Source organism: Urocitellus parryii, chromosome 3, assembly GCF_045843805.1.
Source record: "Urocitellus parryii isolate mUroPar1 chromosome 3, mUroPar1.hap1, whole genome shotgun sequence".
Classification (NCBI taxonomy): Eukaryota; Metazoa; Chordata; class Mammalia; order Rodentia; family Sciuridae; genus Urocitellus; species Urocitellus parryii.
Window position 1 is genome coordinate 20500612 of NC_135533.1, and position 27037 is coordinate 20527648.

The 27037-nt window shown below is 36.4% G+C and overlaps 1 protein-coding gene across 1 annotated transcript in view; it reads left to right on the plus strand.

Moving 5' to 3' along the window:
- The window catches only part of Chchd3 (coiled-coil-helix-coiled-coil-helix domain containing 3), a 265714-nt gene that overhangs the window by 88924 nt on the left and 149753 nt on the right, over positions 1-27037 (plus strand). The window contains exon 4 of the mRNA XM_026392785.2: positions 10058-10175. Within this exon, the coding sequence (XP_026248570.1) occupies positions 10058-10175 (118 nt within the window). The remainder of the gene's footprint in view (positions 1-10057; positions 10176-27037) is intronic.

Consider the following 27037-nt stretch of genomic DNA (forward strand, 5'->3'; position numbering starts at 1 on the left):
CAAGGAAAAGGAAAAAAAGAGACAACAAAGTAAAATACATAGTTAATAATATCAAATGGAAGAAATAAATTATTTCAGTTATTCTGTTAATAGTTGTGACAGAAAACAGTTACCCAGGTTAAGATCAAGGCCACCTGATTATGTTAATACACACACATTAAGTGCTCATGCATGAGCTATACGCTACATACTAAATGCAGCTAAGATAAAGTAATTAGTTGTAATCTTAATAAAGGTTAAAAATTTATGGATTAGCAAGCTGTACCAAACAAAAAGAAATATGAGAAAAGACACAATCAAAGGTTAAAAGCTCTGAAAAGAACAGCAAAGCACAATTATGTAATAATCACCAACGCAGTTTGTAAAGACAAGTCATCAACCTTTATGTGTCAGTCAAATTAGCTTAGTATATTAATCAAAAGTGATTAGAAATTTTAAATTATTGAATTTAAAGAAATTAAAAAGGAATTTGTATAATCATCCTTTCCTTAAAAATGTTTACTCTGGGTTTGATGGAAGAGCATGCCAAACTTTGATGTTGGGCATTTCCCATAAGAAGGGTCGGGCTGGTTAGTTGATGGGTGCATGTGGGTCTGCAGGGAGCAGAGGGTCCACCCATGCCACCTCTGCCAACTCTACGTTCAGGAGGTTAACTGCTGCTGGAGGGTGATAAGTGGCAGTTTGATTCAAGCTGGAAGGTCCTTTGAAATAGAAGAAGAGAAGTATTGACTGTGCTTCTCCACAAGTCTTAGAATGGCAGTGTCATCTCAAAGGTTTCCTAAGACTTATCAGTAATAATATGAATGTAATAAATGAAGTATGTGTCCTGGCCAATGTATCCTGTATGAAAAAGGAATGTAAGGGCAAAACAATGTAAAAGGCTTCATGTATGTTTTGTATATGTAAATATACTGAGATTCTGACTTAGAGTTCTCTTTATGAGAACCCACTGGTGTCTCTCAGGTTGCCACCATTTCCCATGGTCATCTGCCTGCAGAAAGGACTTGATCATTTGCCCAGTGGGGGCCAAGAAAGGGGGTTTACCTGGAAGTACTGCATTTGTCCTTGAGTTCCTTTTTCCTCTGGCTGAATCTATGACTGTGCTCCTCCAGTATCTTAGTAAATTGAACAGCTGCACCCCTCTTTCAAGGAAGGATGCTGTAGGCCAGGATGCAAGGGGAAGGGTGTCCATACTTCCTAAACAAGTTTTTAATAAATAGGTCATGCATGAACCTTTTCTTCTGCAACTTCTATAAAACAGGTTTCAATGATTGGTGTCTTTGTCTTCTCTACCATTATTCAGCTGTATTTTGACTTTTATGACAATCAGTGTATACTTTAATGTAAAAAGTTGATCATCTTGGTTCAAGATGCCTCTAAATATTCTGTTCAAGCCAGACAAAGAAGTGGCTAGGTCATTCTAGAGGAAGATGAGAGTGCTTTAGGTTGTATAACTCCCTCCAAGGGAGTCTGTAAACTGCTGAGGGAAAATGGGTACGGGGCCACACCATGTATATGGGGACATTAACTTGTGAACCCAAATCTGAATACTTTGCAAATATAAATGTACTTTTCAGTGAAATAGCAGAAAATATTTGCCAAGAAGAAGGTCTCAGAAAATCCAGGGCAGGTAGTATTTTGTTCCTAAATGAGAACTAAAATAAGAACTTCAGGTACAAAATTATATACAGTATATAAATAGGAAACCATCTTCTAGAAGGGAGAGATGAAGACCATTTAGGATGAAGGTTATGAATAATCCCTAATTATAGTCATGGGCTCGTAGTTTTGGACTGTGTTCTTTTTACCTTATGCATCGTTTTGAATCTAGCTACTCTGGCAGAAGTCCAGACTGCGACAAAATTTTAGTGTGAATTAAAGAAGAATCACTTTTTTAGAGTGTTCTTGTGAAAAGGAAGTTGTTAGTCAGTTTTCCATTACTGTTACAAATACCTGAGATAATCAATTTGTAAAGGGCAGCATTTATTTTGGCTCACAGTTTTGGAGGCTTGAGGCCATGATTGGCCAGCACTGTTACTTTGGACCTGTGGTGAGACAGTACATCGTGGCAGGGCAAAACTGCTCAGCTAATCACCATCCAGGAAGCAAAAGAGAACAGGAAAAGACCAGAGCCACACCCCCGTCACCTAAAGACCCCCCTGGGTTCTACCTTATAAAGATTCTACTGCCTCCCAGTAGTGTCACCCTGGGGACCCAGACTTTAACACATGGGTCTTTGGGAGACACCCAAGGTCCAAACCACAGCTGAAGGAAGGCTTGCTTGTTAAATTATGAGTGCCATTTTAATTAAGAGTTACATAGAATCGGTGACCAAAATTAATGTTTATTTTCAGAACCAGGCCTTTATGCTGGTTAAGTACTGTTGTCTAGCATATGGTTTGCTAGATTGTAGATCATTCTACTTTCTAAAACAAGGCTGTTTATTGCTGAATTATCATTTTATAAATAATATACTGCTGGATTATCATTACATAAAGAGTACTTGTGTTTCATAATCTTTCTTGAAATAGCTCACTTTATTCATTCCTTATTTTTATTGAATGGCTTCCAAAAGCCAGACACTACCCACTGTCTGTGTTACCGTGGTACTGAGTTTAATCCTTGCTACATCTCTCCTTGGCTTTGTGACACTCAGTAAATTAATTACACCTTCTGTAAGACTCAGTTTTACATAATTTCTCTGTGCCTCAGCTTCTCTTCTGAACTATAATAATCTATTCCATAGGGTTGTTGTGAGGATTAAATGAGTTACACTTATCAAGTGCTTAGAACTGTACGTGGTACAAAGTAAACATAAGAAAATTTTAATTCTTTATCTGTCACACAGATATTATGTACAAGCACAGTTATATTAATTCATATTCACGCTCAGGGATTTATATTGAAATATCAACCTACATTTCCTTCCAAGATTGGAAACAATTAGAACTGAAAAATGTTAGATATGTTATGTAGTCTTATTTTTATAAAGTTATAAGTGGAGAACTATATACTTATTCAGTCATTATCTTTAATAGTCTAATAATTAGTTTGTTGGATTATCCAGCTTAGCTTTTCTGTTTAAAAATGTATGGTAACAGTCTTTTGAAGGCTAGTTCAGCATGTTATGACAAAGTATGATGCATTAAAATAAAATTTATGATTAACATTAAAAATGACCTTTGAGGTTGTAGTCACTCATTTTTCTCTTCCAGTGTTTGAGTCTTTCTGAATGAAGTACATTGCAATATTTTGTAGATATTATCTGTATTTAATGGCCACAGTTCAATTTTGGATAAATCGTTTAGTCAAATTGTTTTATCTTAAACAATTGCATTTTCCCATTTATTCCTACCCATTATCTGAGGTTCTTATCAACTTTTTCTCAGTAATATAATGACCATATATATTAAATTATAAAGTAATTTTCTAAGTTAGAATCATATAGGATTACTTATGTGTCAACCTATATGAAGATAAATCTGAGTATTTGTGAATGGACAAATGAGCAGCATCCAGATTTAGAGAAACTTTTAGGGCTGTTGAAAGCCTTAATATAGTAAAAACAAATTAAGGCATTTTAAAATAGCTACAAATAAATAGGTTTTAAAAACTGTCCTTATATGGTCATAAAAATTAATAATAGAATGGAAACTAATTCTTGTAGAGGGGCTTACTCTTAAGGAGGTTTAAGAAATGTGGCATTGGAAACCAGATCACAGTTTTTCCCTGCCTCTGGTATGGTCTCCGATTTCTAATGTTAAAATAGAGGTAGGAATGCCTCTATCTTGAAGGATGATGAAGTTCAATATATAAAAAAAAGTTATCTCTAAAATTCCCCTTCTACTTTCTTAAGACCTTTAAGTTCTTCAGAATGAAACCACACTGGCTGGTTTTTACTCCAGGACTAAAAATATAGAACTGGATTTTATATCAGATACAATATGAGTTGAATATACATGAGAAGTACCCCACCCTCATTTAAAAGGACCTGTAATACTATTCATTATAGGAGATTTGACTGGTTTTTAGGAATTCATTTTGCTGGTGCATCTTAAGTCTCCCACCTGATTGGGAATATATTGAGAAAAGCTGAGTTGCTAGGGCTGAGGTGTACGGGAGGCACCAACTGGTATTTGTTTCATTAAGCTTCGGCAAGCTATCCAATTACTTAATGCAAATAAGAAAAGTTTACACTAAACTCCTACTTCTTTGCTTAAACTCTAGAGAATTTAAATGAGGGGAGATATGTATTTAAAAGCAGGAAATTTAAATGAAACTTAAATCAGGGGCTTAATGTAGAATAATATTAGACCATGAGATCTAAAATAATAAGTAGGAAATGCCAATACATAAAGAGGGGAATGTATTCGATCAAATGGTGGGTGTGTTTTCTTTTGAGATGATTCTCAAATCTTTGGAAACTGAAGTTAAGAATGAGAGACTTGGTCCCGGTCCTTCTTTTACCTAACCGGGGCAGTGAATGCTGCATTCCCTGGCAGGAAGAGCATCACTCTTCTTCCCAGGGGAATGTTTGTGAGATAACGTGGCTCCTGATGTTTAGCTCCACCATTGGGCAGTAGAGTACACAGAAGTCCAGAGAACAGGGTCTCTCATTTGGCTCGAAAAAAGACAAACTGGTTGGCCACACAGCCATCTGTCTTTCATAGATAATCATTGAATACAATATCTGGATGGGATCTGAAACCAAGGAGATCAGAGAGGATCTCCAGAAAGAACCGGGGGCTTTTGAACATATAAGCAGTTTTTCTTTGTGAAGTGGTGTACTTCATTAAATGATTTAAATGAATCACTGGAAGAGGAAACTTATTAGAGGAACAAATTGCTGTAAATTAATGTTTTGGAGAGGAGGGTGGGGGAGATGGAAGAACAGTGCATTTAAAAGTTTCTAATCTGTAGCTTTTATTTCTAAAGGCACTTGACAAGCCTCAATTAATGCACCATTTATCTGAAACTGTGTGCTCCAAAATAATCGGAAAGAACACCTTGTTCTTTGCAGAGGCCATTTAAAGTTTCTGGGACCCTTTGAAGGTCAACATGAGACTCTATCATTCTTTCTGGGTATTTCTGGACCTGATTGGAGTTTCTTCTGCCTAAGACAGTTTCTTCTTCTCCATGTAGCTCAGCTAATTCCCTTTAGACATCCAATCCAGTAATACTGCCACCCATGTAGTGTCATAGCAACCTTATTTAAAAATAATGCATTTTACTTTTTTAAAAAATATTTTTTAAGTTATACATGGGCACAATATCTTTGTTTATTTATTTTTATGTGGTGCTGAGGATCAAACCCAGGGTCTCATACGTGCGAGGCGAGCGCTCTACCACTGAGCCACAACCCCAGCCTCTGCATTTTCCTTTTATAATTTAATTAAGCTTCATGAGGGCAGGGACTCTGTCTCTTCCTCACCACTTTATTCTCAATAACCAGAATGGTGCCTCTCACCCAGTGATTATCTACTGGATGAATTCATGAATACCATTTACTCTTACCTAATGTACAGTTTTGGTTAAGTAGTGAGAAGTCTAAGAATTAGTAGAAATATAAGTGTTCACTGAATGAAAATTTGGAGATGATACTTCTCTGTTTTATTTATCCATTGGTACTATTTTTTGCAAGCATTTTTATGGAATGAAATAATATGTTTCAGGTATGTGGTTTGTAAAATATGTAGGCTTCAAAGGATCTTACAATTATGTAGTTTAGCCATCAAATTTTAAAGGTGAGAAAACTGAGGTTTATTAGATTCTACAGCTGAGTAGTTATTAGGAAATGAGAGTTTGTTCTGGGTCCTTCTTCTAAACTCCTAACATACAGAATTCTATTTCTTCAACAATCACTGTGCAGAACCGACCTTCCTTTAAAATAAACTGTTGGGAATTTGAGCAATTCTATTTGTAAAGATAAATGAAAGTAACTCTAAGAATTTATTAAGAAAGAAAAATAATTTTCTTTGTAGTCAATTTGTAGCAGTCTCTCTGAATCCAAAATCAACCACAGTTAGTTAGATGTGGATGTCCCAAGAGCTCTGGAATGTTCACACCCTTCTGTTGTTGGTCATTTACTGTTGTCTGGATTTTATCACATAGGTGCTGCATGTATGTTGGACGAGGATCCGGCTTGCCTCTCTGGTTGTTTCACACATCCCTCAGTCTTCTGTTTTCTCCAGGTTGATATTCATACTTGTCTATGGTTACAAGTATGCTGTTCATCTGTTCAATTGTTGACACCTGCCTGCATACCTTCAACAAGTTTTTTCTGAGGGCCTCCTATGTGGTAGGATGGTTATAAGTACTGAGTACCTAGCAGTCAACAAAACTAGACCAAGGCCTTCCCTTTATGGAGTTCATGGGCAAATGGGAAGAGAGAAAGGATGAGAGAGACACGCATGGGAAAAGGAAGGGTTGTAGCGTCTGTAGAGTAAATTTTCTATTTTAGAAGCCCTCGATAATAAAAGTAAAGCAGAACCTCCCATTGGCAAAAAATGGGGAAGAGAAGCTGTTTTGTGGTCACAGTGTGTTTAGTGATTTGGGGGATGTCCTTCTTCATTTCAGAAAATCTCTGCTTTTCTGTATCCCTGATCCCATCCTGGGCACTGTGGTAGCTACTGCTGGCTGACTCTTGCTGAGTCTTGTTGTTGTGCCAGCTTTGTGTAGGAGAAGGCTATGGGGAGGCATCACACCCACTCATGTCCTAGTGAGAGTGACAGGACTCAGGGAAGCTAAGAGTACTCAGCTAGCAGGGTTGAGCCTTGATTCGGACTCAGGACTCCAACTTCATGGTTCATTCATTGGGGGCAGGTATGGCAAACTAAATGACCTTTATTTGTATTATAGCATCGGAGACTTTTGTGCTCATGGCTTTGCTTCTTTTTCATTAAATTGCCCCAATTTATGATCTTATATTTAATTTGAACCACTTATAACTCCATTGTAATTAAAATTGATATATAAGTAAACTCAATTAGAAAAAAAGTAGTTGTTGTTAAATAGACTTCAAAATTTGATACACCCAATTACATGATAAAATATAGTTTATAGAATTCATTTTTATGTTTATAAATTAATAATGTCATTTTTATAATGTGTGTGTGTATGTGTGTGTGTAAATTGCCTAGTATAGCCGGGTGCTTGTGGTGCACGCCTTTAATCCCAGTGGCTCTGGAGCCTGAGGCAGGAGGATTGTGAGTTCGAAGCCAGCCTCAGCAACTTAGAGAAGTGCTAAGCAACTCAGTGAGACCCTGTCTCTAAATAAAATACAAAAGGTGCTGGGGATGTGGGCTTAGTGGTTAAGCAACCCTGGGTTCAATTTATGACAAATAAATAAATAAGTAAATAAATAAATAAATTGCCTACCATAGTGCTTGGCATGTAGAAAGTAATTCATAAGGATAGTAATGTTATTATTTTATTTCAGTTTCCACCTCGCATGCAAAATAGTTGATGCTTTATTTTTATTTTTTATTTTTGTTTTTTGGTACTGGGGATTGAACTCAGGTGTACTCAACCACTTTGCCACATCCCCAGCCTTATTTTGTATTTAATTTAGAGGCAGGGTCTCACTGAGTTGCCTAGCACCTCACTAAGTTGCTGAGGCTGACTTCAAACTCATGATCCTCCTGCCTTAGCCTCCTGAGCTGCTGGGATTACAGGCATGTGCCACTACGCCTGGGCCTGATGTTTTTTTACTTGTAGTAATATACTCACAAAAGTGCTTTAAATGCACAGTTCTGTATTTTTTTTTTCTTTTTTAAATTTATTTTTATTTCTTACATGAAAATAGTGGAATGCATTACAATCATAATTATCCATTCACAGCACAATTTTTCATAACTCTGTATATAAAGTATGTTCACGCCAAATTACTGAGGTCATTAAATCAAATTACAGTTCTATAATTTGATTTAATGATCTCAGCACTTATTAGTGCAATATCCTCATGTGGACTACTCCATTTTGATGTCACTTTCCTTTGGTGTGTCACCAGGATTTGTGAATTGAGCTGTGGCTCTTAAACTTGACCATGCCTCAGGACCCCTGGAGGGCTTGTTAAAAGACTCTCAGAGCTTCTGATTCAGTAGGTGTGAGGTGGGGTCTAAGAACTGGCGTTCCTAGCAGGTTCCTAGGTGATGTTGCTACTGGTTTGTGGACCATGCTTTTAGAACAAATGCTCTGGGGAAGTGGCATCAATTTTAATTATTGCTGTTCTCTTACATGTCCAGTGGAGTTTGATGGACTGATATCACTGATGTTGCTGAACTCATTGTATGGTCTTCATGAAATAACAGAGAAATTTGGTTCCTATATACATCATTGTGTTCATTGCTGAAGGAAGTTTCCTAAAGGTTACCTTGACATTAGAGAATTTCAAAGCATAGGTCTTAATTTGTTTCTGTTATTCTTCTTTCTTCAAGACATAGAACCACACAGGTTTGTTTTTTATATGTAAAGCATTAAAATTTTGGAATATATCTAATTATTTTATTTTTATTTTTTTGGTATGAGGGACCGAACCCAGGGTTACTTAACCACTGAGTCACATCTCTAGTCCTTTTTATTTTTTATTTTGAGACAGGTTCTCAGTAGGTTGCTTTGGACCTCACTAAGTTGTTGAGGCTGGCTTTGAACTTACAATCCTTCTGCCTCAGCCTTATAAACTGCTGGGATTATAGGCATGTGCCACTGTGCCTGGCTGAAATATATTTTATTGAACAATTTTATGTTATAATTTATTTGTGAGAATTCCAAAAAATCAGGAAGTTATGGCAATTAAAAAATAGTAACAAAAAGTTTTATCTTCTTAGTTTTTTTTTAGAGCCTTTTTAAAGCTAAAATTTGAATAAGTAGAATTTGGTACTCATCATTCACAGTTATAAGATTTCATTCAGTCTTATACCGGTGTAGCAATTTTACCTTTTCCTTTTAAAGCTTAGATTGTACTTTTGGGGATATGATGGTGTAGAAGAGTTATTCTCTCAAAGAAGAAAAGGCAATCAGAAAATCTTTGTCCATGAGATTAGACTAAAATGTTCTCTCATTCAGTGATTACTGAATGCCTTTCTCTGCCAGGCAATATGGCAAAAATCGGTGCCAAAGTAATTTATCTTTATCATGTACAATGAGGGGTTTCAGTGGATTGTAACTTCAGATGGTCTAATTGTATGATGAGGCTACTGATATTCTTAATGCAATCTTATGCCTTGTTAATAGAATTAGAATTGTGTACCCAGAGAGGTGAGGTTCTGCTGTCTTATTTTGCTAGTCGGTGTGTGGAATGCGTTGTGTAGTTTGGAGCACAGAGAAGCATTGGAGTCATTCCAGAAGGGAGTTGCCTGCTGTTGAAAGGTGTTGCTGTGTTTGCATATGAGGATTATTGGAAAATGGGAGTAAGATGTTGGGCCAAAATATGTCTTCATTGTGTTAGTAGTTCATCCCTGCTGTGATGTAGCATCCATATGGACAGAGATCTGTCCACCTTGAGCACCATTGTGTCCTCAGTGCTCAACACAGGGCCTGGTGTGTGTTCAATTAATAACTGGATTGAGTCAGATTGGGGGGAAGAATAATCATCAACCTTCAAATATTTGTTTACCCCCGCTGTGATTCAAGAAAATATTTAAGATGCTAAAGATTGTATATAGCATAACAGATCCTCATGGCTTGTTACTTAGCTTTGTTACTTAAATTTCTAGAGGGTAGATGGGAGCACGAGTGGTGGAATTTTTAGTTGAGGAGATTTCAGTTTTATAGAAGAACTTTTTAAAACTTAGATCTCTATGACAGTCAAATCAATAAGCTTTCTCATTGGTGTGAACTGTTTTCTCGAATGTGTGGGTAGAGGCTGAGTGGGAATTTACTTTGGTACCAACTTTTGTAAATTGTGGGTCAAGATGAGGATTTCAGCCAGTGACACTCAACAATGGTATATATCTGCATTTGTATTTAATTATTTCACTTAACAAAAAAAATAATGTCAACTGATAAAATATTTTCTAAGTAGAACTTTTTTTTTTTTTTTTTTTTTTAATCTTTTTAGACTAAAGCAAAGCAGGGACCTGGAGCGAGAGAGGGCTGATGCCAATGAGCAGTTGACCAGAGCCATCCTTCGAGAGAGGATTTCCAGTGAGGAGGAGCGTGCCAAGGCCAAGCACCTGGTGAGTCCTGAAGGTTGATAAAGATATTTTGCCTCCAAGGAAATCTTGGATGTCTGGGAAGAGCTAAGTACTCTGTGCCACTTTATTGTTGAGAACCTTCATGTTCTCTTTGCTTATACTTTCTTGGGTTTTGCCTTTTACAAATAGCTGATAATTTAATATTAACCATCAAGAACCCCGAGGTAACTTCAGAAGAATTAAAAGAAAGATCAGCTCACAGACAGGCAAATGTATTACGCCGGTCTGTTCGCATTTTTCTCTCTTTTGGTTTTATTATCTTTGAAACCTCTGGGGCCAGCCCACCAGCCTTCTTTTTCTTTCTGGTGGCAATGACCAGATGTTCATCTGGGAAGACTCCAGTGATGTGAGTTAAGGTGGGTCAGTTACTCTCTGGACTTTAGGAAGGGACAGTGTCAAACAAGGGCTTTGTGGAACCATCTTTTAATTTTAAGGGAACCAATAATTTTTAAAATAATTTTTCAATTTTTAAAATGGTATATAAACATCTTTTCAAAAATAAATTGTTAATAGAAGGAAGAAAATTTAAAAGGCACCTGTAAGTCAGTCTGTCTGATGTAACCATGGTTTACATTTTTTTCTAGTCTGTTACATATTTAAGAATTTGGATAATGCTATATACGGTACTTTCCATCTTGAATATTTTCTTGTATCACAGGTCATTTTTTTTGAAATGTAGGTTTCAATGACTGAATAATGCTCTATCTTTTATATTCAACATAAACTCTCAACCAGTTGCCCCTTAGTAGGTAAAAGTGGAGCTGCTCTGGTTGAAGCCGGTGCTCCTGACTCTCAGCCCCTATATCAGCCTTCTTGGAATTGCAGATGTGACTCCTCAGAACCTTTAGTCCTCCGGGGACACAGATGAGAACTTAGACAGGGAGATAAGGACCTTATTGTTGAGGACTTTTGAATGCCAGAGCTCCTAGTTCAGCAGGCTGTTGGGAGTTACTAATCTTTGTAAGAAAAGGGTCAATTTCTGTTCTTTCCTAGTCTGTCTGTCGCTCTTTTTACAGTGTTCATTAATACTGGAAAATATTCATTAATTAGGAAGTTTGACATTTTTTTCCCATTTTTAAATGATATATAATAATTGCACATATTTAGAGAGTCCAGGGTGATAACTCAGTATGTGTATATAACACACAATGGTCAAATCTATGTAGTTAGCATTTTTCTTTCCTTAAACAGTTATCTTTTTTTTTGTGTTGGGAGTCTTCAAACCCTTGAACTATCCTCTCCTATTCTTTATTTTAAAATATTTTTTTAAGTTGTCAGTGGACCTTTATTTTATTTATTTACTTACGTGCGGAGCTGAGAATTGAACCTGGTGTCTCGCACATGCTAGGCAAGCACTCTACCACTGAGCTACAGTCCCAGCCCCTCTTTCCTATTCTTTACCTCACTAATTTATTTGAAAAGCTAACCTAAGACCAGGTGCAAGTAGAGAAAAGAAAAGGAAAGTTAATATATTATAATAAACCTATTTGTTTCGTGACTGATGCAGAGTAGATGTAAAGCTAGAACAGAGGTGATAGACCGGAAAAGAATTGTCAGTGGGCTCACTGGCAGGCACACATTGTGTGGGACTGAGAGAGTAAGTGAGGGAGAAGGAAAGCCAGTCACAGTGGAAGAGGAATAATTTCAGAATTAAAGACACCAAGTGTTGAATAATCTAATTGATGATTATGCCTGTTCTGTGTCTAAGCTGAAGGGTTTTTTGTGGAAGTAAGAAAAACGTCAGGCATGTGGATTGAAGCACCATTTCCGTGCCTATTGAAGTCTCCCAACTTGAAGGATAAGGATGGAGTGGAGAGGGGGGTTAATAGTGCTCATGTTTGAGAAAGGTGGGGGAGGAAAATTCTTTTTCCAGTGGGCAGAAGAATTTTTGTTTTGCATTTTCACCTGCCTTTTGGCTTTTTGCATCTTAGACTTTTTTTTTCTTACTACCTGAATTTGAATATAAGGTCTTCTTCACTTAGTTTAAGATTCTAAAACCCCAAAACTCACTAAACATACACACTTAGGCAAGCACACACACACACACACACACACACACAGCCAGGTACATGAAGAGGAGAGTGTTCACAAAAAATGTGAAAGTAGAAAAAGATTTCTTATCCAAAAGTAATTTAAATATTATATAGTATGGTTGGAACAGTGTATATTCAGCCCATATTCTCTTTCTACCTAATAAATCTTGTCTATTATATTTGTTTGTTTATTTATTTTTGTTTAGCTGGTCAAGCGTAAGAAACTGATACTATACATTCTATTTTGTAGATCTCTTTCTTACTGATTCTTGTATTGTATGGTAGAGATGGCAAATTACAGTACTCACAACTCCTAAATTTCACCATCTATCACAATATTGGCCAAATAGAGTCCTCAAAGCACTGAAGGGATACAAGTAGAATTTATATAGTTGGATGCTAGCTCATTCAGAGGTCCCTTCCTAGCTTGAATGTTCCATTCTACTTGAATGTATGTTAGGGCCCATAGCTGCCGATGGCAATTAAGATTAACTGGATAATTAATTAATTATCCAATTAATTAACTGGATAATTCTGGATACTGGACGATTTATTGACCATATTTTTTCCATTATTAACATTAGATAATACAGAAAACATAACTATTTATTGAAAAAAGATGAGAAATTAAATCCAAAAATATTAAAATCAACTTAGTATCATCATGCAAAGATAATTTTCCAGTTTATTATTTAAATAGTTTTTTTCACTTGCCAAAGTTTGTATATTTATATTTATATGTGTAAATGTGTTAGGCCAAACACAGATAATACAGTGCATATTTTTGTACTCTTATATTATTAAACCTTCTCATTTGAAGACTATGTGGTGAAAGTCCTTGTATCTATAAATGTGGTTTTGTGTGATTACTTTGTAATGATTGAATGTATTTCAATGCATTTTTCTCTAATTACTAAACTTATACAAGGTTATTATAGAAAAAATTAAAAAATATAATAATATATAATAATGTATTTTTATATAAAAATATAAAAACCACTAAGAAAATAATTATGTCATTATTATTAATGGTTAGAGGTATAAAATTCTTTGTAACTCTTCCATATATATTCCATATAGACTTTAAGCTTTCAGATTCTACATCCCAGCGCACTCTGAAACAGAATAGTGTGGTGTGAACTTTGAGCCTGCTCTTGTACCATACCCCTTGATTCCCCGTGGAGGGGTAGGTCTCTTCCAAACCCACAGTTCATACGAGAGTCACCCCAAGGATGTTAGTGTTATCCTGCTGTGAATGCTGGCCCCCTGTTGCCTAACCCTAATATGTGGGCTCTTTGAATAATGGCCAAATATTGCTTCGTTCCTTTTTATTTTGAACCCAGGCATTGCAGCCTGTAAGAAAGTAGAGTTGGATTTCCTACATTTGCAATAATTAGACAGCAGGAATTGGAAGGCTGTAAGTTGAGCATCCCTTGTCTGAAATGCTTAGGACCAGAAGTGTTTTGGAATTTTTACTTTTTTGGGATTTGAAATATTTACACTAATCTGATATCTTGGGGATGGGAACCCAGTCTAAAGATGAAATTCATGTTTTTCTTATACAAATGTATGCATATAAGGTGAAGATAATTTTATCTAGTAGTTTTAGTGTGTCTGCGTTTTGACTGTGGTCCATCACATGAGATCAGGTGGTATTTGCCACTTGTGGCATTATGCCAGCAATCAAAATATTCTGGATTTTGGAGCATCCTGGATTTTAGCTGTGTGTTCAACTTGTACAGTGACATACAGCTATCCCCTTTCCCCAATCCTCCTGCTCACTAACAATTGGTGTTTAGATCACTGTCCCCAGAATTGCCAGTCCAGGCTTCTCCTCCCACAGCTATTGTAGCAGCTGGCTTTATTGTAGAGACAGCATGGCCCTGTCATTGAAGTTTTAACATAGAGTCAGATCAAAACTCTTCCCCCTTGAAAGAATTGCTTTGGGTGGGCAAGCTGTTACTTCCATTCTAAGTCCTAGGAAGAGTATACCAGCCCCTCTATCCTGCACTGACTGATGCGGATATTTTAATCAGCTCATTTTATCCACCATCCTCTCGTGGTTTTACCTGCCTGTGTAAGCAAAATTCATGTTAAAGATATGCTGCATAGAAATAGGAAAGCACCTCTGTAAAGAATGAAGACTAATTAAAAGGACAGGACCAAGAAACTCTGAAGTTAATATAATTTGACATTTTGTGTGTCTTTAAGATCTTGTACATGTTATCTGCTATTTGATATGTCATTGGAATTTTTTAAATTAAATAATAATAGGTTTTTAACTTGTTATTGTATTTGATTTCTTTTCTAAAGTGATTAAAATTTTGATTCACTTTTTCTGTTATTAAATTTTGTTTAATTTTAGTTATGTATTATTATTTATCACCACACTATGCAGTATTTTCTGTTTTTTTTTTAAATTTAAACTTTAACCTTCAATTTACTTACATAAGGCAATATTTATTTAAATATTCTAGTGCGTATAAACCTGAATATGAAATGATTTCCTTCACTTTAGGACAGATGTTTTATTGAGTGCTTACTATTTGAAAATTATGGGGCTAGGTACTAAAGATGTAGAAATGAAAGGACAAAATGTCCTTAGGAAATTCACTGTATAACACAGGAGTCTACTACATTAGAAATAATGCTTGCAAGGGCAATGTCTGTTATTAAGCTATGCTACTTATTGTCTTATGAAAATTTTTATTTTTTGAAAGCAGGAACTTTGTCTTGTAGCTCATTATATCTGCATTTGTTCCTCCAACATAGTTTAAATGCCTAGTATTTGTTGATTGAATTAATGCATGAATACATATTTGTTAATTGAATAAATGAATCAGTGAATCTACTTAAGCCCTGGAAACAGTAGGAGAGGAAATGGAGAAGAATGGACAGGGTTTCTGTGAAGTGGTGCCTGAGCTGAATCTTCAGGTATGGGTGGGTATTGTCCCTAAGGTGAATGAGTGGGAATGGTGTAACCTTGGACATTGTAGACAGAAGCATGGTTGCGTGGGGACAGTGGAACGCTACAGAGAGTTGTTGAGTGGGAAGAATAGGGCACCGGAGTGGAAGGATGAGGCAGAAGTAGTTGGTGGAGCTGAGATTGCAGAGGAAACATGTTTTAACATAGAGTCAGATCAAAGAACCCTGGACTAGGGATGTAGAAAAAGTTTGAAGCAGGGCAATGAATGGTTAAAAAACATTTTGATGGCTCACAGTGATTGTGAAAGAAAGAACAGAGAAGATGTGACTGGAAGCATAGAGACCAGGGGAGAGGACCTGGCATTAATCCAGGTGAGAACAGGTGGTACCTGAATTAGAGCAGTTCTCACAGGGATGCAGAGAAGAGATGTAGAAATATTTGGGAAATAGCATTACTAGGGTCTTAAGTTTTAAGGATTTGGAGAAGCATCAAGACGAGCTACAAGGTTTTTAATATCAGTAGCTCTATATCACTTTTAATAGAAATTTTATTAGCTTTTAAAAAATGTCCTGGGTTAAATGTACATTGTAAAGTATAGAATTGGGGAAAGTCCTGGCCTCAGATACTGCATCATTATTTTTAGCTCTTGATGAGAACGTTCAATCAGTAGGTTCTTTGGTCTCTTTCTTTGTTTTTCTCCATCACAAATTTATTAAACACCTACTATGTACTAGGCACTGGAGGTTGCTGGGGCTGCAAATTAGACCTGGTTGCTTTTCTCAGACTCTCCAGTAGTCATTGTGAGGAAGGTCATCCTTACCTTGGATTTTCTTCTTTTACCTATGTTATAATTTTTGAATTTGTAAAACCTCATACTGTTTAAAAAAACATAACACTAAAAAACCCGGGTGAGTAAACGCATAAGTTTAGTTTTTGCAAATTTAAGTGACTGTTTCACCAAAATGTCACTTTTCATCCCCAGTTTCCTTTTTGTCTGAAATGCACCAGTGAAGCAATCAAGAAGAAGAATTGATTAATTTTGTGCTGTGTGCTTTTCAGTTCTGTGTTTTCTTTGTGCTTCAAACTGTGACAGTTGAAATTTTATGTTAAAAGAGAAAAAGGTTTTGAATGTAGGGTATGGAGAAAAATGACTAAATTAAAGGGAGTAGATAAGAATACCTCTGCTGTCCAGATGTAAGTGAGGTTCTACCCAAGGGCAAATGATACAACTAGGGTTTGTAATTCTGAAAGGAGCGAACAAGATTTATGTATACAAGCGGCGTGAGAGAGTGATCACTTGGGGTATTTAACCTCATTGCAATTAGCAAGGTGAATGAAGTTGCATGGTGACAATGATTATCTTGGGTTCTTTTATTGGACACTTAGCGATGATTGTTTAAAAAATTTCCCTGTTTTGGGTGCAGTTTAGTACTTTGACTATAACCTCTATTAAAGCTTTCCCTCTGGTTATATAAGCTGTGTGCTGGTTTTCTTGCCCCAGTTATTTGGATATGTGTAGAGTATTTGTTTGCTTTGATCGCCAAAAATGAAGTTAATGATTTTGAGCTTTTACTTTTGAAGACTATTTAAATATACAATTTCCATTTTATGTTCGAGGGATTTGAGCCTGGTTTAAGATATTTTTCTCAAGGTTATTGGTGAGTGCAGGGTCTGGAATCCATCTGCAAGTCCCATTCTTTCTACTCTTGCTCAGTTAATAGCTTACCAGGAACTTCAAAGGGCAGCATCCCTCAAGACAGGTGAGGGCAGAGGCACACTGTCGTTTTGCCTCCAGTGCATTTGGATTTAGCAGGGCATTACAGTTTCCAAGACAAAGCATTCGGAGTCTCTTTTCCTCTTTTCTGTTCTTTGTTATCACATGTGGTCCTGCTTCCTGTGCATTATGGCAGCATTATTATTGTTGGCTGGAATGCACACAACCCTGTGAAGAGATTGTTAATCAGCTATTCTGTGGAGTGCAGGCAGCCTCAGGTATGGTTGCTGCTGCAGTGGGAGGGGAGAAACATGGTTTGTTCCATTTGCCAGCCTAGCTTTAATGTGTAGAGCCCAAAGAATGAGTAGGTTTGCAATTAAAGATTTAAATATTGTTTGTATGCTGAAATCTTGCCCAGATGAATATATTTCTTAAATGTGCTTTATTGAACCCCCTTCTTTTCAAGGCAGGCTGAAATACCTAGGATTTAAAAAAATCACTAAATTGCCTTAGAGAAGCTTGATACCATGTTGACCAGACATTGAGAGATCTGGAGGAAGAGAATGGCCAAGTGCTCTTTTAGTGGTGTAGATTAAACTGCCTCGTTAAGATGGATAAACCTACCCAGTGAACACAATCTAGAGGTGACTACAGTTTGCTTATGTTGGCTTTCTCCAAAGGATTATCTTAGACTGTGTGACCTTGTTAAGAAAGTGATTAGAGAGGAAGACAGTGCAATCGAGTATAATGCCATGGAAGGACCTGGAGAAAGAATGAGCCATATCTGAAGGCAGCTGTGAGGACCAACTCTACTTAAAATGTGTTTGTCATATTTTCATTTTAAGTGTACTTTGGAAAATTCATCAAGTTGCTTGCAAACCGACTGGCTCAGGGTAACTTCTCCTGAGTGGTGTCCTATATTGTAGTGCTGCCATTAATAGCTTATTGACATCCTATCACTTGGGTCATTATGGGTTTCCAGGTGAGATATGGAGAGCACTGAGTGAAAATCCATAGGTAACTAAGGTGCAAAAGGCTGGTTATAATTCCATCTCTTTATAATGACTTGGCATTTATTGTTAATATATTTGCTTCACAGCCTGCTCGGAAATGAACTGTCATTAGGCCTTGGAATTTTATTGAACCAATGTCATAATCTTATTTCCTATTGAAGAGGCTAAGAAATGTGGCTCTCAGTGTTTGCTTTAACCTGTAACATATTAAGAATTTAACATAAGCATAATCAAGTCTGTCAGTTATTGCAAATCCCAAGTAAGTATTTTGCACGTAGTGTTTTGACTGAGACCAAGGCAGATGAATTCCTTTTTGTTCAATAGTAATCTTTCCATTTTACCTTCATGGCAAGTCTCAAGACTGTCAGTTCTGATACAGTCTTTGTGAATTGCTTTCAACCTATTATGTGTGGACCCATGGTTTAGTGAATTCAGTAGAAAATTGAATAGCAGTATTGTTTACTGTGTGATATACCATGTGTAATGAGAGCTATTTCAGTTTTGTGTATTGGACATTAATGAACATTCCAGTTCAGTGTTTCTTTCTTTTATGTATTCTTGCTTTTACTGCTTAGATATGATTTCTAAATGGAAGTGAGTTATGTCCTTTCTGTGTTCTTGATGAACTGACCCATGCCCTGCTCCTGAGTGGGGGAATGTTTATTATGTGGTTAAGGGGGAGAACCAACCTTGGGGTTATTCCCCTATAACCATAAAGGCATTCTCCATTTTATTCCAATGTGACTCACTCTGCTCTTTTCTTTGCTAACTATAGTTTAAGGATGACTTCTCCTGAAAATACCGAGGGGCAGATTTACCAAATGAAGTAAGCCCTCCATTCTCTAGAGAGCAGGAATCTGTTTACAAACCTGCAGTATTTATTACATACCTCATTTAGTCCATTTATCATTTTAATAGAAAAATGAGTCATTTTAGATGATTCTGAAATAATTCGAGGTAAGCTACATAGCCCCAGGCAGAATATGATTTACTCAGACAGTACCAAGCTATTTTTAAAAAATATAATGGAATGATCAGCACCAATATTTTATGATTACTTATGGTAAACTTATTAGATATCTTCATTGTCATAGAAATTTGTTGATTAAACATTTGGAGTTTTCTAGCTAGTGTTCTCCCTTCTGTCTCTTATGACAAATGGGTCAGAGTTTTATATTTAGCTGTGTCTAAATATTCTTTGCTTGTCCCAAACAGAATGTAAATTTAATTCTAGATTTATATTTAATATTCTGTTGATAGAAAAGGTCACTAATCAGTGTCATGGGCCAATTTAATTGGAGATCATAAAACCAACTTAATATACATTTTCTGCTTAGAAATTAAACATTATCTTTTTATAGTTTCCTTAGCACAGTGTGTGCAACTATTTGGAATCCTGTCTTATTGATCCAGAGATCACATGTTTGACTCCCCAGAACATAGCTAGCTGATCACTGGAACCATAGCTTCAAACCTGAAAGAAGTCACAAAGTGTTCCTAGTTAATGTCATAAGTTTTTGCATCTAGTGTCTCATGGTAGGACATGTATCATTTCTGTTAGAGATGATAAAACAGTTGTTTAAAGAGACCATGAACCTCAGTGTTGCACAGAAATACAGCCAGGAGTACAATTCAGAACATTAGGGCCTGGGTGATATGATTCCGGGTATGATTTAGCTAATTGATTATTATTATTTTAACCTGTAGTGAATTTGATTCATTATATGGAACAGGAACATGGACAAAGTAGAAATTACTGCAGATATAAAAAAGATATGGAAATCATATCTTTAACGCACATGCACAGGAAGTATATGGATACATGCATTATGGGCCTGCTCGGCACAGAGGTAGGCAACCTTGACCACCCTATTAGGCCTCTGTGTTGTTGCTTAGAGAAATAGTGTATTCATAATTATAATATTCTTGAGATTAGGATTAATCTGTTTCAGAGCAGGGCATCCAGAAATATGTAATAGAACTACCTAAACCATTCTGAATTTTAAAAGTTATGGCAAAACAAGTTATAAATTTCCATGTTAAAAAAATTGTCTCACATGAGTCCGTACAGTGCAAAGCATACTGGTTATATGAATGAATTTCATTGTCACTTTTTGACGTGCTCAAGAAAAGACATTTTGTTATAGGTTGACATAATTTGGGAGAAACTTTTCATTTTTTAAATCTATAGTGTGAAGTCTTTATTTACATGGGAGGGAATAGATGATGTTTGTTGAGGACAATAGAGATAGGCATGCTGCAACAGGTTATTTTAAAGAGTCAATGTGATAGATATTAGCAGTACACACTTGACTCATGCAGTGGATTCAATCAATCTTGTATTTTTATTTCATTTTATGAGAAACTTAAAGTAAAGATACTCTACAGGTTTGTCTTGTAAACTCAAACTCTGAATAGAATTCAAATAACATGCCATTAACCATTTTTGAGATTCATTGAGTTAATAGAAAAAGAAACAAAAAATTAAGGACATAGTTATATAATCATTAATGTATTTTCCAGTTATACTTTCTAGGTGAAGGAGTAATTCTTATTGACAGCAGGTTATAAAAATTAGTTTATTTTCCCCTAAAATACATTATTTCCACCTAGGTCTGGCAGAATGAGGAGAAAGAGCTGGTAACTGATTTTTTTTACTTTACATTTGCTATTGCAAAAATAAAAAATTGATTGTAAACATTGCTGGATTGTGTGTGTGTGTAATTTATTTGTATTGGTAAATTAAAAGACAGTATAAGAAAGTAAAATTTTAAAATTTATTTCTTCAGTGTCTGTCTTGATGTTTTTTTGCTTACAGAAAAGTTTTGAGAATAGTGCAAAGAATTTAACTTACCGTTATCTCTTTTAATACATTTACTAGTCTTGCTTTATCATTTATATAAATACCTGTCTGAATTTGTATAGTCATATATCTTGTATGCCTAGGGGCCATCATTTTACCTGGGTTGCACACGCTATCCCCACTTGCCCTTTAATACTTCCTCTTAAAAGTCAGTACATGTTTCTGATGTAAGCAAATTTGGTTGTCAAAATGAAGAAACTTAACAGTAATGGTTATTTTAATCTTTAATCAGATTCTAATTTTTATCAAATCTCTCCAACAGTGTTTTTATGGCAGACTTTTTGTCCTCATAGAGGATTTATTCTAGGATCAGGCATAGCAACTAGTTATGGGACTTAAAATTCCATCATGATTTGCAAACAGCAGGGTTAGGATGAGCTTACTATGTTAACTGGGATCCATGAACTTCTGCCGTCATTGCTGGAGTTTTAGAAAGAAAAAAGTAGGATGCCCCCACTAAACAAATAAACAAACAAACAAGAAACAGAAACAATAAAACCGCAAGAGGAGAGATGAAAGGTGTCATTCATACATACAGATTAATATTCTATATTATGAGTTAATTAAGGAAAAATGTTTTGGAAATTTCCTTTTCATGAACCAAAAATGTTATAGCAGTCGTCTAAGTTGTGTCATTGAACACCATTGGAAAATGAACTTCTTTCCTATTTTTCTACAGTTTTTTGAGTAGTAATTTCTTATGAAATAGCCTCCTGTCTGTCCCTCTGCCCCTCCTTTCAGGTTATACTACATGTAATTTTAGTTAAATTGCTTCCTTTTCTTTATGCCTTTTGTTTCCATCTGCTTAAAATGAGGACAAGGTCTTTAATGTATTTCTCTTTCAAGTCTGTTGCCTTGATGAATAAATATATAAATACAGGGGTTCTTAGAGAATTCAAAATTCTATATACTTATAAATTGACTTTTCATAAAAGTAATTTTGTTTTATGAATAGGTTACCAATTCCAGGAGACACATCTATTTTAATTTTCTTTAGTTATTAAAAAAGTCCATTTCAAAAAAAAAAAAGAAAAGAAAAATAGTTAAAGTTGAAAGCCTCTATTTTCTTGGTTAAATTGGATTTTTGTTATTGAAAACTTATTCTGATTAGTAGAGGTACATTGGTCACAGGCACAGATATAAATGTTCTTAGACAGTCACTGTATTGAAAGGTCAAAATGAGATGAGTCCCCTTTTTGAAAATAAGAGGATAGGATATTTGTTTGTTGGCTTAGAATGAAAACTCGGAGCCTCATTAGCAAAATAAATTTAAATTGATATTTAAAAATGTGTTCAACCAAATTAAAAGGAACAGAAAGTGGTCTACTTTATGCCTCAATGAAATGACTATTAAATTAAGTGTCCTAAATTTGCCAATATGGATGAATCTGAAAGACATTATGGTGAGTGAAATAAGCTAGACAATTAAAAAAAAAAAAGACAATTACTGTATGATTTCATATGTGGAACCTGAAAGAGTTGAACTCATGTGAGTGGAGATTGGAATGGCTGGGAGTTGGAGAAAATGGGAAGATATTGGTCTTCCAAACTTTCAGTTGTGAGATTAGTAGGTTCGGTGTATCTAATGTACAACGTAGTGACTATAGTCAATAATAATACATTGCGCACTTAAAATTAGTTGTGGGAATAGATCTTAAAGTAACTGTATGAGGTGACAAATGTGTTAGTTAATGTAATTATAGTAACAATTTTATGATGTATGCATATTTTAGCCATCATGTTGTTCATCTAAAATATATATAATTTTTATTTATCAAATATAACTCAGTAAAGCTGGGGAATAATAAAAGAATCGGTGGGAAAAAATATCATCTTAATTTCTGTATTATAGTCAGTTAGCCCTTTTGCTTCCTCTAAGCTCAAAAATTCATTTTTTTCAAATGTCTACTGTATTTTCTTTTTATTTTCATATATTCAGCTCATGAAAAATCAGTTGTTAATTTTCATTATGATTGTTGTATTTTTTTGCCTTGTCCATTTTCTGGCATTTTTTTTTTCCATAACACTCTTTTGCCCAAGTTATAACTTTGCAGCATATGGACAGTGGCATCTCTAGAATGTTCCTGAAGTGACAGAAGAATTTATAAATATTTCAGGTATTATTATTATTATTATTTTTATTATTATTTACCTGTGATGGGACACAATATATTATAAAGAGATTGTCTCAGTTCCAACTTCAAAGGCATCAAAAAGAACCAGTTCTAAATAGCAGTCTTCTTTAGAGTGCAGCATATTTTAATTGTGCCGCCATCTTGTCGATCACCATTTCTAAGGCACATCTATGGCAGTACATATGCTTGGCATGCATGTTATAGTACTGTCCCCCCTCCTCTCTTCTGCACTCTCCTCGCTTTGAATAGATATATGTAGTGAGCCTTGGGAACATGTGTACTGGGCCCGCAGAGTGACACAACAAAAGCAGATTTTTTGAAGTAGTCAGGTTTTGTCCTTGTAAATGACATGGTACAAATGTATGCAGTGGAAAATACGTTCACCCTGACAGAAATCTTTTACTTGAAGTGAAAAAGCCTCCGTCAGTTCCGATGGCAACAAAGGTGGCTGCTGTGAGGGAGGGCACGTTTCTCAGCCTCCATTCTGGAGACACATTTGTTACTCTTCTCAGCTTTGAGTTGGTTATAATCTTATCTTGGCATGCTCTGTTTCCAGAAGACATCAGTTTTCACGTTTCTTTGGCTCTTTCTCAGATTTATGAAGTGGGGGGGGGGGTGCGGTTAGCTTTTTGTCTGGCAAGTAGCAAAGCCTGTTTGAGTTCCCTAATCGATAATTGTAAAATAACTAGAAATTGATCCATGCCAGCTGTAAATCCATCCATGCATTTCTATTAAAGTGTGTCATCAGAGAGCAGCTTTACAAAAGACGTTTCTGTCCCCCATCTCTGAAGACAGGACAGAAACAGGCAACTATGTATTAAGAGGGTGGTGTTATAGTGTTTCAGTTTGATACAAGGCTTTGGGGCTGTTTCTTAGATTTGTAGGGCATATTTTGCAGAAGGCTGAAAAAGTTTCTGGTCTGTAAGCACAAGCTAATTTGGGGAATTGGAGCTTATTTTTCTTTTAGGTGAAGAAATGATGTGATTTTTGAAGATTCTGCTGCTGGCTTGTTTCCTCCAAAATATACTTTTCCCTTACTTGGTGTGGCCTCTATTTCTTCTCTATTTGGTATAAATTCTTGTTTTCCCTTTTTCAAAATAGAATTAATTTGACAAGACCATCATTGATATGTATATGTTGCTTGGGCAAAAATGATGCTAGGAGGTATTTGAGGAAGAGAGGTGCACCTGTTCCTCCTCTCCCAGGTATCATGGTATCTCCTAGTTTGTCAAATTGCCACCTTGTCATTATGCTATGAGGCCTAACGGGAGTAGCTGGCCAGGGGATTTTTATTTTAGGCGTATGGATTACAGTAGAATACAGTTCAACAACTTAGAAAAAAGATCCTAATAGATTCTAGTGACAAAGCTTCAGACATGCCAAGTGACTCCAGAGTAAGGCTTGCCTGTCACTGATTTGAAGATATTAATATGTAGCAGTCCTTATTTTTCAGTCTTTAATGTTTTAAGAAGATTATTTAATGCATGAGACATGTTTATGATTTGTTTATTATAATAAAAGTCAGGGTACTCTTTAATATCCGTGTATCTGCACAGACAGAAAGCTTACTAGTAGGATTGTGTTTTCCTTGTAATTTTTTCTTATACTTTAAAAAAGTCCCATTTCTGAACGTACCTGTGTCTCTGAAATAAATATTAATTTATATACTTATGTATAGTAAAATAAAATACATTTGCCAGCCACTTAGTCTAACTTAGAGAAGCATTTAATATACAGAAAGGAAAATGATGTAGAAGGATAAGTCGTCATAGTGAATGTGCCCTCCTTCCTGCCCTGGTCTAACAGTTGCCTGGCCCTCGAAGGCATTTCTTCATGCCATCACACATTCAGGTCATAAATCTTACCAAATAACCCTCCAGTGATGCTTTGGCTTTCCACATACATCGTTTGCAGAAAGAGCCTATCTCAGTAGGAGGTCCCATATGCCTCTTCTTGGCAGATGCAATTCTTACTTTAAAGTGATAATTTGGCCTTTCAGTGGATTTGGAGGTCTCTGCAAACTTCTGAGCTTGTTGACAAGCTAGGCTTTTAAATGTTCACCCAAAGTCAATAGTTCTTTACCCAGGGCCTTTTGATAGAAAACCTAATGTTCCCAGTCACAACCATATTCCAAGCAGTTCTTCTTCAAAATCTCATTGAAGAAAGGGAATTGAGAAGGTGTGTCCCACAGAGTGTGCCTCAATGTCCAGGGAGAGGAGACCCTCATCAAATTGGAGTAAGTGCAGCCATTTCACAGTCTTGCCCCGGCCCTGCTGTTTTAGGGCCCTGTCTTCTGATCCTCCCCTTTTGTGGAGGCCAGTCAGCCTTGGAGGAGATGGCAGCAAAGTATCTTGCAAAGTATCTTGCACAACTGCTATGCTTCTTGCTAAATTTTTTTCTTTTGGTGTGGGGAGTTGGGGGGTGTTGAACCCAAGGCTTTGTATACGCCAGGCAAGTTATGTGCCACTGAGCTACATCCCCAGCATTCTTGTTAGAATTTGAAGAGATCTTAAGACATGCCATCTAGCCTCCTCTTATGAAAAAGGAGGCCTGGGTCTCCCGGAAATCAAGTGTCAGAGACAGTAGCAGCAACCCAGTCTCTGGGTTCCCTCTCTTGGGTATTTTTCAGTTTTCCTCTTAGTGGTTTCCAAACAGGCTCCAAGGGTTTCTGGCCAGAGAACAAGAAGGCTCTTTCTATGTGTCTGGCTGGCATGGGACTAGAAGTTGTACTGAATGGCGCAGTCCCCTGGCGGGGTGAGCCCAGGCACCTAGCAGACATTTGGGATTGATGGCTCTTCAACAGAGCTGTGAGGCTGTATGTTTGCTTTTGTATAATGAACGTCCTGTTCTCAGCCTCTGCTGATACGCTGCCATTTTCTCAACTGCCCTTTCCACCATCTACCTACCTCCTCACTGAAGAGCCTTGTTGACTGAGCAAGGATTAATGTGATGACTTTCTAGACAGTGAAGCAGGTGCCTCATACCTCAATCTCTCTTAAATGATGGAGGAAAAGCCCACAGTATTTATCAATTTTCTTCAAGGGCACTATTACAACAGGTAAGGTAGAGAGTAAATGTCCCCAGCTTCTCTCTGTTCTTACCTTGAAACAAAGGCAGAAATATGATCACTGAAAACAGAATGTTGATCAATGATAAACTTCATTGTGTGGTTATAAAGAACATTATGTGGTACTTATGTGGAATTATAATAAAGCTTATAATTTATAATATGGCTTGCCCATCATAATCAACACCCATTAATTTAACAAAAGTGGGCTTTTCTTTGTGTGTATGTATTTGTGTACGTATTTCATTTACATTTCCATTCATCTAAGAATTATTTATCAGGGCCCACCATGTGTCAGACATTGTGGTTTATATTCTGTGAGTACATCAAAATATATGCATAAAAATCCTTGCCCTAATAGAGCTTATATTTTATACAAGGGGTTGCTATATGCCATGCTTAATGCTTATGCATCAAATACTGAGGGACTAGACATATAGGATGCTGGGCTAACCCTAAAGGAATGAAAATAGTTAATGCAGAATTTAATGCTGTAATTCAATTTCTTGCTCATTGTTTTGTGCATCTATAGAATGCTTTATAATTATCCAGGCACTTTTACTTTCATATTTATGAAGAGTTTTGACATTGAGTCAGAGGGCAATGTTTATGAAAATATTTTAAAAATCTGTACAACACAGTGTGGTCTTAATAGTAGATTAATCTGTATTAATTAGATTCTCCAGAGAAATAGAATCAAGAGGAGAGAGAGAGAGTGAGAGTGAGTGAGTGTGTGTGTATATGTGTGTGTGTAAGAGATTAAAAGAGGGAGAGTGTGTGCACGCGTTTGGGAGATTTATTGTAAGGAATTGCTGAATTGTGTTGTGAGGTTGTGGGGGCAGTTAAGTCTGAAGACTCCAGGGCAGGCTGATGGGTTGGCTCTCCACGGAGGAGCTGCTATTTCAGCCTTGAGTGGGATGCTGTCCGGAGGCAGAATTCCTGCTTCCTTAGGGGACCTTGGTGTTTCCTCTAAAGACCTTCAGTGGTTGGATAAAGCCTGACAGACATCTTCTCCTTTGACCAAAATTTTAGCCAGGCTTCTTGGGAGTCCTGTCTGACTTGGCTGTCCTTGGGTTTCCCTTTCTGATCTTGT